Consider the following 13,144-nt stretch of genomic DNA (forward strand, 5'->3'; position numbering starts at 1 on the left):
ATACACTACAACTATACCGACTTGCTTCCACTATGAGCTGTTGTGGCTATGACATAACGCAGCGATGCGCAAACCAGGGGGGGGGGCGAGACTTTATTGGGCGGGTGCGGGCCTCTGTAAAATGTACTTACCGGCTTCTTGTCCACGCATCTCCATGACAACGCGGGGACATACAACGCCCGTTACCATGGAGTCGTGACATCAAATGACGTCACATGAGCAAGCAGCGTAATTTGACGCATCAGTAGAAGCGAGGGGGGCGCGACCGAGGAGGCAGCAGGTAAGGATGGGGGGGGCGCGCAGGCAGTTTTTGCACCGCTGACATAACGAATGTAAGAATAGTCGTTTCTATAAGGTTGCAGTGACAAGAAACGCATAATGTATCCAGATCCTAAAAATGCATTTCACAAAATGAAAGAAAAACAGGACTGGAGAATTTCAATATATGATGCATGTGAAACGGCTTAAAAAAAAGAGAAAGTATATATTTTGTTGCATAAACATTTTTTTTAGGTCCATCTAGGTTTTAATAAAGAATAGGGCCTTCCATTTTCTTCTTAACTTATTAACCAATAAGGGAGGCTGAAAATAAGCTCGTGTCAGCTTTCAAATTGTATACCAATAATATTAAACTTGTATGGTGGAGATCAAATATTATTTATGTATAAAATATTTTACCAGGAAGTAATACATTGAGAGTTACCTCTCATTTTCAAGTATGTCCTGGGCACAGAGTTAAGATGACAAATACATGGTTACAAATACAGTTCCATAAGTGAACAGGGTATACATTATATACAAGACATTGCATGCACAGTTAGAGATAATATATATTATGGGCGTATGAAACAGTTACAGACCAGATAAAAATGTAAGACAGCTTTAGTTTTGAAAGAATTTAGACTGGCGGTGGATGTGAGAGTAGGTTGTTTCAGTTTGGGGGTGCACGGTAAGAGAAGGAGGAACGGCCGGATACTTTGTTGAGCCTTGGGACCATGAACAGTGTTTTGGAGTCTGATCTCAGATGATAAGTGCTGCATGGGGTAGGGGTGAGGAGCTTGTTCAGGTAGCTGGGTAGCTTGCCCATAAAGAATTTGAAGGCAAGACAGGAAAGGTGAACTTTGCGCCTAGACTCAAGTGATGACCAATCTAGTTCTTTGAGCATTTCGCAGTGATTTGTGTTGTAGTTGCATTGGAGAACAAAACGACAAATTGAATTGTAGAGGGTGTCAGGTTTGCTAAGGTGGGTTTGTGGTGCCGAGTCGTATACTATGTCCCCATAGTTGATAATTGACATTAGCATCTGCTGTGCAATACGCTTTCTGACCAGCAGACTTAGGGAGGATTTGTTCCTGTAAAGTACACCTAGTTTGGCATAGGTTTTGGATGGCAGGGTATCAATGTGCATCCCAAATGGACATATGGTTTGACTCCCATTTAACAAGTATTTAAAACTAGTAACAGGAGTTAGGGTGGTGTTAGCTTTGCTTCTGATCTGGAGCTCAGTCATTGGAAGCTATAAAAATTTAGCCTTGGTCCCAAATACCATTGTTATAGTCTTGTCAGTGTTTAAAAACAGTTTGTTTTGGGAAATCCAATTTTGAAGTCTCAAAAAGTCAGGTTGAAGTATGTGTTCAAGGTTGGAGAGGTTATGGCTGTGTGCATATAAAACTGTCATCTGCATACATGTGTATTGAAATTCCCTTACAAGCTGTGGGAAGATCATTGATGAACACTGAGAAGAGTAGGGGCCCCCAAAAAAGCCTTGCGGGACACCACAGGTGATATCCAAGGGGTTGGAGTTAGAGCCCAAGATAGACGCATGTTGGGATCTACCCGATAGGTAGGAAGGAAACCAGTTTAAAGCATGTTTCCCTATTCCAGAGCTCTGGAGTTTGTTAAGCAGGATAGCATGATCAACAGTATCAAAAGCCTTTGCAAAATCTAGGAATATTTCACCAGTAAGTTGCCCCAGTTCCATTCCACACTGGAGTTCATTGCAAAATTTTAGCAGGGTAGTTACTGTGCTTACTGTACTTACTGTGGAGTGTTTGGGGCGAAAGCCAGTTTGAAATTGGCTAGGGAAATTTGTCTTCGTTTAGTAATCGCTTAATTGGGAGTGAATCACAGTTTTAACAACTCAGATTGGAATAGTCCTTACACGGTAAACTATTGCATGGTCACTGAAAATGTCAGGAAGGATGCCAGTGGATTGGATTCTGATGAGATTTGAGGAGAGAATCCAGTCTAGCAAGGAATAGTTGCGAAATTTCAGGTTTGTCCGTCTGGGTTGGGAAATTAGTTGCATTAGGTTAAGTGACTTGAGTTGTATCTGGATTTTGTGTTTTTTAGGGTCACGCCAATTGAAGTTGAAATCCCCAAGAACTAGCAGCTCACTCTTCTCATTCAGAGAGGAAATGGAGCCAAGAAACTGGGTGATATCAGTCAGGGACTATAGAGGGGCTTTAGGGGGGGGGGGGGGGCGGTAGATGCCAGCAACCAAGAAGGGCTAAGAAAAGTGGAGGCAGATTTTGCCAACTAGGATTTCAAAAGAGGGTGGACTTGGGGGGCAATTTAACAGTGTCAATTGTAAGGTGTCTGCAATATAAAAGAACCCCTCTCCTCCTCTCTTTGACCTATCCCTGAATGGCTATATTTGTATCAGGAGTTTTAGGGGATAGCCATGTTTCTGTGAGAACGATGGCTTTGGATTTATGCATAAGGCACCATGCCCTTAGTTCATCCAGTTTGGGCAGCTGGCTCTGAATATTTATATGGGCGACAGATAGACCTTTTCGGAATTTGGGTATTTTCAGGGGTATGGGACAGAGTTGAAAAGGGAGGGCGTGGGTTACATTCAATATCATCTGCTAAAGAGAGCAATAGTACGAGTAGAAATTTGAGTAGTAAATATGTAAAATATCGCATTCAATCTGTCATAACCTGCACCATTTTTGCTTTGCCGTTTCACAGGCCTTTCATGAACAGAAACAATATTCTAATGCTTCATTAGTTCCTTTTCCCCGACTAGACTTTACCATCCCTGATTTAGTTAATCTTGAAGTCTCGATACTTTTCCTATCATGTTGTAAAAGTTATTGAAAAAAAAAAAATTTCAACCTTCAGGTCTCCTCCTGGAAAGAGCATTGCGTTAACTATAATGGTGGTTAGGGATGAGATACAAAAGAGGTGAGGGAGGAAGGAACACTATAAACCACACGTGGGGAGATACTTGTTAAAATGCCCGAGGTACCTGGAATACATGCTAATTTGTATATACAAAAGTATACTTAAATAATTGAAATGAGCATATTTTTCCAGTATCTTAGGTGTGTTATAGAGTACTGTTTTCGGAGGTATATATGTAAATAGGTACTACTAAAATAGTAACGTCCTCTTTGTCCACCCTTTTTTAGGGTCTGGATGGAAGACATATTTAAAGCTGCAGTTCAAGCAATATCCTGCATGTGTGTTTTTTTTAATAAATCAGTTCTGTAGTAAGAAGAAAATGCTAAAAGTATTTTTGTTTTAAAAAACAACAACTTTGAAAGACCAATTTTCTTATATTCTATTTTAACAAGCATGCTTGTTCCTATAGCAACAATTTAAATTCCCCATATTTAAAGATGTCGCCAAACTTTGACGATCAATAGACGGAGAACGAATTGACCGGCAGCTATGCAGTTCTTTAGGTAAGTAGAGATTGCCCACATGAAACTATTGAAGTAAAAAAAACAAAAACTAAAAAAACAAAAAAAAAAACGGGAGCTTGAACTGCAGCTTTAATGTCACGTTATTGGAAGCTAATACAACGTTGCGCAACAATAACAGGACATTAAGCCTGTGCTTTGAGGCATATACAACGGTCGTTGTTTTGCATACAATTAGCTTTAAGGAAGCGCCTTATTCTCAGGGAAATTAACATGCGTTACGGATTGAGATAATGTCACGTTATGACCACCTGATTTAACTGAACTTTGTGGATCTGGCCCGTTAAATAAATGAAGTTTTGGTAAAACTAAAAAGAGATGAGAAAATGTTAAAATATGAATGATACAAACAAAATAAGCACACCCCACTGACATTAAACAAACAATGACAAAAACACCAGCATTTTCCTACTGTTCAAAGGCTTCGATCCGGTGTCGGAGGTCGGTCTCTCTGCTTCGTACCATTTCAATGTCTTTCAGCAGGGTCTGTCTCTGAGCATACATGTCCTTTTCTTCGATCTGTCAATAAGTAAACAGTGTTGGCTTCAGAACCAACATTACTTCGCTGTAAAGAGACTTATCTCTAATGACTATTAGTTAGAAATAATGTATGAAAGGGTGGGGGGGGGGATGTTGTGGCCCATTTGATGCATAGTGGTTTAAGAATACAGATGAAAATGCTTTTAACATTTTATTGGCAGCCACATTATCACAACTGGCTATATCATTTGTAAATTTTTTTAAATATATATATATTCAAAAGTGGGAGCCTTGAGAGCTGTAACATGCTCTCAACAACTGGGAACTTATGCTCCGTGAAAAATGTACCTTTTCATTTGCCATTTTCCTGTTCCACACTGGCTACAAGTTCAGCCTCAATCCCATAGGCCAACAGAAAGCCGCAGTGTCATTGGAGAATGACGTTGCTGCAGTCTACTGGATGATCTTGGTACATTAAAATGTAAATTTCTCAGGAACAAGACAGTTCCCAGATTTGTGAATAGCAGTTTAACGCTAAAGCCCCCTCCCTCCCTCCCTCCCGGATCCTGAAAACAAAGAAAGTGGGAGAGATTGTCGCTTTAAGTAATGAAGTTAATACACTAGGGGGGGGGGGGGGGGCGTTATGGATAAAAGTCCCCAGGCTGCAATACGTATATAAAAAAAACTGAAGCCAGAAGACATTGATACAATGCATTACCCCCTGTGTGTTATCGGACTGCTTAATGTGCCACATTTGTGTTTTCCAGTGTGTTGGGGTGTATACAAACATATGCTTTCTTTTCACTAGTACTAGTTAGCCCATTTTCCAATTACCTCGTGTTGCCTCTGGAGTCTCTCAGTAGCGTTCTTCTCCCTGGACACCAGCCCCCCTGATTTTGTTTGGTAAGTCTTCTCTAATTCTCGTCGAAAATCAGACATCTCTTTCTGGGATTTGTCTCTTTCCTCTAGTTTAATTTTAGCTACTTCGACATCTTTAAAATGTTGCAACTAGAATAGAAATAAAAACAATAATGATATATTATTGGTGCAATATTTCTAGATTTTGCAAAGGCTTTTGATACTGTTGATCATGCTATCTTGCTTAACAAACGCCAGTGCTCTGGAATAGGGAAGCATGCTTTTAAATGGTTTCATTTCTATCTATCAGGTATAACAAGAGACAGGGGGTGCCCAATGCTGCATCCAATTGACAAAACATATAAAGTAAAATACTTCAATAATAATAATTGGTTATTTAGTTAACCCTTTGGCCAAAGGCGTCATAAGCCTGCATACCAACGTCAAGGTATAACCAAAATAATGCAGGTCCTACACTACACTGTGAAACCTTTCCTTTTACCTCTGTGAGAGGGGAAAAAACCATAATGGGTCTTGTTCCTGCAGCATCTCTGGCTCTAACTCTAACCCCCTGGATATCACCTGTGGCGTCCCGCAAGGCTCTGTTCTGGGGCCCCTACTCTTCTCAGTGTTCATTAATGATCTTCCCACAGCTTGTAAGGAAGCCTCAATACACATGTATGCAGATGACACAATCCTATATGCACACAGCCATAGCCTCTCCGACCATGAACATGTATTCAATCTAACTTTTTGAGACTTGAAAATTGGATTTCCCAAAACAAACTGTTTTTAAACACGGACAAGACTGAAACAATGGTATTTGGGACCAAGGCTAAATTTCTAAAGCTTCCAAAGAATGAGCTTCAGATCAGAACCAACTCTAATACTATACTAGCCTTTGTTACTAGTTTTAAATATTTGGGCATATGGTTTGACTCCCATTTAACATTTGGGTTGCACAATTATACCCTGACATCCAAAACCTATGCCACACTAGGTGTACTTTATAGGAACAAATACTCCATATGTCTGCTGGTCAGAAAGCGCATTGCACAGCAGATGCGACTGCCAATTATAGGCTATGGGTACATAATATATGGCACAGTACCACAAACTCACCTTAGCAAACTTGACACCCTCTACAATTCAATATGCCGTTTTGTTCTCCAATGCAACTACAACACACATCACTGCGAAATGCTCAAAGAACTAGATTGGTCATCACTTGAGTCTATGTGCAAAGTTCATCTTTCCTGTCTTGCCTTCAAATACTTTCTGGGCAAGCTACCAATCTATCTGAACAGGCTCCTCTCCCCTACCACATACAGCACTTATCACCTGAGATCTGACTCCAAAAGACTGTTCATGGTCCCAAGGTTCAACAAAGTATCTGGCCGCTCCTCCTCTTACCGTGCACCCCCAAACTGGAACAATGTACCGGAGACTCTTACAACCGCCACCAGTCTAAATTCTTTCAAAACTAAAGCGGTCTCACATTTTAATCTGGTCTGTAACTGTTACATACGCCTATAACATTATCTCTTACTCTGCATGCAATGTCTTGTAACTATGTATTGTCATCATAACTCTGTGCCCAGGACATACTTGAAAACGAGGTAACTCTCAAATGTATTACTTCCTGGTAAACACACACACACACACACACACACACACACACACACACACACACACACACACACACACACACACACACACACACACACACACACACACACGCTTCAGACTGCATATAAAATTCTGCTTACCTTCTGAGACATTTCTGCTCGAAGCTGTTCCTCCATTTCTTTACGATACTCAGAAAGTTTGCTTTCCAGAGACTCAGTTCTATGTCGCTTTGGGTACATTTCTTCAAATTGTTCATCAATAAATTGAAGTTTCTCAACTATAAAAAACAAAACTGAACTAAGTTCATAGAAATAGGAATCCAGTATTTAAACTGTGGTTATGTTTACATTGTTTATATAAATGAACAAAGAAACAACATATAGATGGAAAGGTACGATGAAGGAACCTGCTTCTCATCATAATGCTTCAATCACACCAAGGGTGTCTGTTACCAAAGGGAACTTCAGGATGAAAAACATTTGTAAGAATGGACATTTCATTATCAATTTTACGTTTTAGAATAAATATACTTGCATTCACTTAAAGCATCACTCTCATAGGTGGAGCTCTGTACCTGCCTTCAAAATGTTATTCTCCTATAACTCTGACCTATTGAATATGGGTTATGAGCTATAGCTATTGGAATTACTGTAAGCTTCTTCCATATATTATTTTATTACACTCCAAGCACTTTCAGAGACTAATAACCAGTTCGATCTTTCAACACACAGCTCTAATAATCCAGCAAAAGCGTAATGGTGCAGGTCTATTTTTCTGGCTCAATGCCATTCTAGTTCATATATTAAGTTGTATATTTCATCCTGATCACATCTATTTGTGAAATCCTCCAGTATGCCCTGAACCTTTAATAGCACTGGTATACAACAATATCATATTTTACTGTACTTGAAACACATAAACAGTGCACTATTCGAGTTCAAGTACATCAAACTGCTGCCTGTCGCAAAAACAGATACAACTATAGATGGATATAGAAGAATTTAAACAGGATTAAATAAGGGAAACAATGTAATATACCAATAGACTCCTTGTATGGGGATGTTGTAACTGTTTGGGTGTCTGCATCTCTGTCCTCTTTATGTAGGTGGTAATCGGTCAGCTCAGTTAATATTTGGAAAATAAAACCTGTGAAGTTCGACAATAAAAATGCAATAATTTTACTAAATACAACTACAATTATTAACTTTCTTTTAATTCAAGTTTTAGAGATATGATACAATTATTTGGCTTTAATACATACAATTTCCCTCACAAAGTAATATATTTATTATATAATGTACAGAATTTTTAAGAGCGGTGTCACATTGCTTTTATGGATGTCAGGATGAGAATCTCTCTCCCCCCCACCCCCCTCTCTCTCCTCCGCCCCTCTCTCTCTCCTCCGCCCCTCTCTCTCTCCTCCGCCCCTCTCTCTCTCCTCCGCCCCTCTCTCTCTCCTCCGCCCCTCTCTCTCTCCTCCGCCCCTCTCTCTCTCCTCCGCCCCTCTCTCTCTCCTCCGTCCCTCTCTCTCTCCTCCGTCCCTCTCTCTCTCCTCCGCCCCTCTCCCTCTCCCTCCCTACCCCTCCCTACAAGTAAGACCTTAGCCCCAAATATGGAACACATCATAAAGCAACTGGCCCTCATTCTCTAGAGGCTGGAATGCCCCTGGGCTTGACAGCATTCAGAAAGAAGGCATTAAGGAAGAGGGCACCAAGAATCCCAGAAGATTAAACAAAAGCGGTCATTCTAACCAAAACGTGTCTACCTACTGCACGAACTGGAAATGGACTTGAAAAGATGAAATGGGTTATTGTTGGCCTTAGTAAAGTTAGAAGAAAAGATGAAGGCCTGACTGAGCTCAAAAGCAGACGCCTATTCTATTACAGAGGTACAGATAATGTAAAAATCAGGGAAGTAGATGTATCATTAACAGATGGAGAAACAACATAGTGGATATGAAAACTCAGAGGAAAGAGCAGCCAGAAGTCATTCAGTTGACAGAGATACAGGCTTCAAATAATCCAAGTGTATGCGCCAACATCAAGTCATGCAGACAATGGACATGAAATGGACCCAATGGAGTGAAAAAAATAGACTACATCCTAACAAAAAAAAGAACAGCCAGGATTTTGCAGTGGATACGGTACGATGGACAACATCCAAGTCGTACAGGAAGGGATTTCCCCAGGTAACGAGTACCATCTATCACTCAGGTTAGGATATGTACATTACGAACAAGTATTTGATTACTTTCATACCTTTTGCATTCTCATTTTGAAGGCTTGAAGTCTGCACGGAGGGGAAACAAAACAAAAAAGTATTTAATGAACGTTTAAAACTATGAAGAAACATTGTATTTAGACAAATACTACGACATGAGACATTACCAGAGACTTGTAGAGTCCAGATTTTGGGTTGATCTTCATCAGCTGCAGCAAGTCACGCACAGTGAACACCTTTACAAATGAAATACAAAAACTATTTTTGAAACGGTAAATGATATGTCTGCCGCTGCAGTGCAAAAAGTTGCACAACTAGCAAAATACAAAAGCTGGTGGGGGGGGAAAAAAAAGGACTACATTAAAATACAGTTTGAAGAATTGATTGAAGCAATGGCCTCTTCCACAGTTCATGATCAATAGTCATCAATGTATATAGGTGCAGTACAACAGACGACCAAATACAGTAGACTTATTGGCAGTGACATATTTTGCAGGTTTCATTTACATAAACGGATGTCTTTGTAAGAAAATCAGACACGTGCACTATTTTAAATACTTAAAAAAACAAAAATAATTACCCTAATAATGTAAACATCGTAGTCTGAAGTTTAGTGTGGTTTTTACTGCTTTTATCGCCCTTTGATTAGTGTCCTCTTTTATAATTGGTCCTCAGTCATGGATTCTGCATCCATAACTCTCAGGATAAAAAAACAGTGTAAATAACACAGCAGATGATGTGGTAGTCGTCCAATCAGAAACAATACGAATGCCTCGGAGGACACCGTCCGCAGCAGCCCGCGATGCCATCCTTCCATTTGATATTTTTATCTACATGTGCATGTCCTACCTGCATCCTGTAAGTAGGATTCCAATTGTTGCTGTTTGGACAACTACCACATCTACTGTGTTATTTACACTGTTTTATTAAATGTACCTTTTTTCACTTCACTTTTCTACGTTTCTATTAACCTCTGAGGCATTACTTTCATTTATAGCTTATGACCAATTGGTCTGATTATCATACAGTATTACACTACAGCATGTTTCTTTTTTTATCTTCTATTTTCATAGATCACCATTCGCTGTTACCCTCTGTGCAGTGGCCAGGACTATGTATCCAGGATATTAAGTGGCCAGGACTATGTATCCAGGATATTATATGGTTGTATTCACTACACCTAAGTGTGATCCATGATATGTATTCATTTGCTTTTCCCCCACCAGGCGCCGTTACAGTATTATATTTTTCACGAAGTAAGCACTGTGCTAATTTGCATGTCATTACCCAGAATCCCTGGCTGCTGGGGAAGCACTGTATGATAAGAGAATGGTGAAAAACAAGGTTGCAGATGTGTCTGAGACATGCTAATGTGCGCATAAGTGGTGTTTGTATTTGCTGTTAAACTGGTTTTTAAAACTGATTACATATTGAACATGTTCAAATTTTTTATTTATTTTTTATTTTAACTACTTTTTTTGTCTGACACAACAGTGACTCAGAAGGGGTGAAGAATGTATCCCCCCACTCAATTTTGTAGACCCTAACATAAGTGTTTTTTGCCATTTTTAGTAGCAAAACCGTGCCTAAATGTGCCGCATACACGTTATTCTTTGTGACAATGCCCATGTCACTCAACTACTTTTTTGCCCTAAACCATCCCAATTGCATTACATTACATAACATTATCCAACAGTGAAATCTTTTTAGAAAGTATAACAAAAACAGACACATAAATGCGCTCACCTGTTCTTTTTCCAATCCGCACTCTGGGTAAAAGACTGAGAGCGAGTACTCATAGCCACACCTGCTCAAATGATCTGCCACCAGGCTGTTTGAGGCCCTGTACAACAGCGAGTCAGCCTGCCCACCGTCACACTGGGCAGTTGCTTCTCCACTGAAAGCTGGATGCCGCAGCTCACGGATAAGTTGGTTTCTGAGCTGTGTCTAGTTAAAAAAAAAAACAATGCACAATTACAGGCAAGAAAATCTCGGAATAAATCTGTGCGTTGATCTGACACTAAGGAACAGAACAGCATACCTTAAGTGAATCCAAAACACCTTTGTTTTTAAATGTCTGGTAAAGTCTTTTACGCAGCTCTTCTTGGGACAGCGATGTAAACTCTTTGGAAGACATCTTGCTACACAGAGAGGATTACAAAACAGAATAATGTGAATTTTAGAACACAAACTTACGGACAAAAAAAAAGACTAACAGTATTTGAGCTGTTCCCACTAAAAGCATGGGAAAAATAAAAAACAATAAAAGTATAACTGTTATTTCAATAATCAAAAGCTAGTGTGATTAGGCATAAAACCAACAAGTAAATCAGCAAATAAGTTAAATTAAAATGTATTAACATTGACAATCCATTAAAATACACATAATTCTGGCTATTGCTAGTTTGTATTTTACTGTTTATTGTTGTCGAATGAATATAGTTCCAAGTGACCAACAGATGATGTGTCGCAACTAATCTTTCTCGGGTACAAAAACCCATTTTAAGTTGTTGCACATCTACAGAAATATATGATTTGTGTGAGATGCGACAGCCCACAATGTTACCCACTGTTGCCTTTATTTAATATAACTTCCCTGTGCTGGAGAACATTTTTGTCCCATTCATTAGAATACTGTTTTCCAGCATTGAGCAGAGGTGTATTCACATCACATTGAATAAGAGCCCAGTAGAGAATCATACACACTTTCTGCAGGAATTATGCACAAACCATTGGAAGAAGGTCCGAGTTTACAATATCAGAAACATTTACATCAGACGGCCACTTACATGGCATTTTGAATGGCTCACCATCTCCCACCCCAACTTCCACATCCATCGGGCCCCAGCACCCCTTTGCCATAGGTCCAGAGGCTCCCCCTACCCCCCAAAGTAAAATGTTTAGTTGGGAAGGGGGGCGAGAGGAAGGATTGAGGGAGAAGGGGGAACGAATATTGGAACATTTGCGAAACATTAAAAATATTCCTAAACTCATTGAAAAAAAAATAAACCATTGACTAATTTACTTAAACATTTTCAATGTATACATTTATGTGATCCAAGCAAAATTGCATTTATTGGTATTTAAACAATACCATTCAATAAAAGATTGGGCGATAGGGATCTCTGTATTTAAAAAAAGGGAGCAATATTGGATATCCATATTTCAAAACAGATTCCCAGGTAGTTTCAATGAACATGGAATTGACACTTTTTCTTAAATGAATTCTGTTTATGTGTATGAATCACTTGGAGGATCACCGGAACATCGTTGGCGTCTCCTTCGATTTCTCATGGCTGATAGTGTCGCCGTCTGAGACAGATCGTCTGGCGGAGCGTCTGCTACAATACGCGTCTCGGGAACTACTGGAAACCAAAAGATGGCATCTCGGGCGTGTCCGCACCTTGGTCACGCTACCATTATGGTATATGGTTTATACTCTGTAAACAACATTGCTTCATCTTTTATAAGGTAAGGAGCGATGCGTTGTGGAGGCCAGCGGCAGGATGTTCAATATGTCTCTAGTGATTCCGCACCATTGATCTCGATTGAGGGCGGCTTTTTGGGCTTCGGCTATTGTGAAGTGGAGCGGTTTGAGATCTTGCGCCACCTGGTTCGACCACGTTTTCTTTGGAACATTTCGGTCAATTTTCCAGTCTATGGGTTGTGTGGTGTTGTGGCACTGGTATGGTAGTCTGTGATGTCCATACGGCAGACGTGGCCAAATCACCTAAGTCTTTGTCACTTAATGTACTGGTCGATTGTAGATTGATTTTGACAGGCTATCTGCACACCTTCATTTTTCCATCAGTCTCGTAGCGTAATATGGAGTATGTTACGTAGACATCTTAGTTGGAATCGTTCGACCAGCCAATGCCAGTCACAAGTGTAAAAAAAGGGGTGTGAGGCGTTTCTAATAGAGGTGCAATAAATATAAACTTGTGAGTAAAAAACCTTTTATAAAAAAGTGCTCATTAATTATAAGTGAATAATTAAATAATAATTGTGAACTTCGCTGCTCAACCCTCTAAGGAGAAGATCCAGTTCCTCCTGTCGTTGATTGTAGGGAGAAGCTTGTAGGGAGCGCAGATGTCACCATATGTGGGGAAAGAAATATATATATAGTGTAGTATGTTCTACAAAATAAACAATCAATTCAAAGAATCACGATTGGGAACTCACACTTTCCCAGTGAAAGATCAGCAGTGGATATAATATTGAAGACTCGGTCAGTATGCCAAATGTAA

General features: G+C 39.8%; 1 protein-coding gene across 3 annotated transcripts in view; it reads right to left on the minus strand.

Annotated features, from left to right (window-relative positions):
- Positions 1–13,144, minus strand: part of OFD1 (OFD1 centriole and centriolar satellite protein) — a 67,622-nt gene that overhangs the window by 40,986 nt on the left and 13,492 nt on the right. For all 3 annotated transcript variants that reach the window (XM_075590190.1, XM_075590189.1, XM_075590191.1), the window contains exons 2-9: positions 10,939–11,038; positions 10,644–10,844; positions 9,065–9,133; positions 8,936–8,966; positions 7,716–7,823; positions 6,818–6,954; positions 5,025–5,198; positions 4,123–4,229 (exon numbers count right to left, since the gene is read on the minus strand). In XM_075590190.1, coding sequence (XP_075446305.1) covers positions 4,123–4,229; positions 5,025–5,198; positions 6,818–6,954; positions 7,716–7,823; positions 8,936–8,966; positions 9,065–9,133; positions 10,644–10,844; positions 10,939–11,034 — 923 coding nt within the window. In that variant the 5' untranslated portion in view covers positions 11,035–11,038. The remainder of the gene's footprint in view (positions 1–4,122; positions 4,230–5,024; positions 5,199–6,817; positions 6,955–7,715; positions 7,824–8,935; positions 8,967–9,064; positions 9,134–10,643; positions 10,845–10,938; positions 11,039–13,144) is intronic.

The sequence above is a fragment of the Ascaphus truei genome, chromosome 3, assembly GCF_040206685.1.
Source record: "Ascaphus truei isolate aAscTru1 chromosome 3, aAscTru1.hap1, whole genome shotgun sequence".
In the NCBI taxonomy this organism is placed as follows: domain Eukaryota; kingdom Metazoa; phylum Chordata; class Amphibia; order Anura; family Ascaphidae; genus Ascaphus; species Ascaphus truei.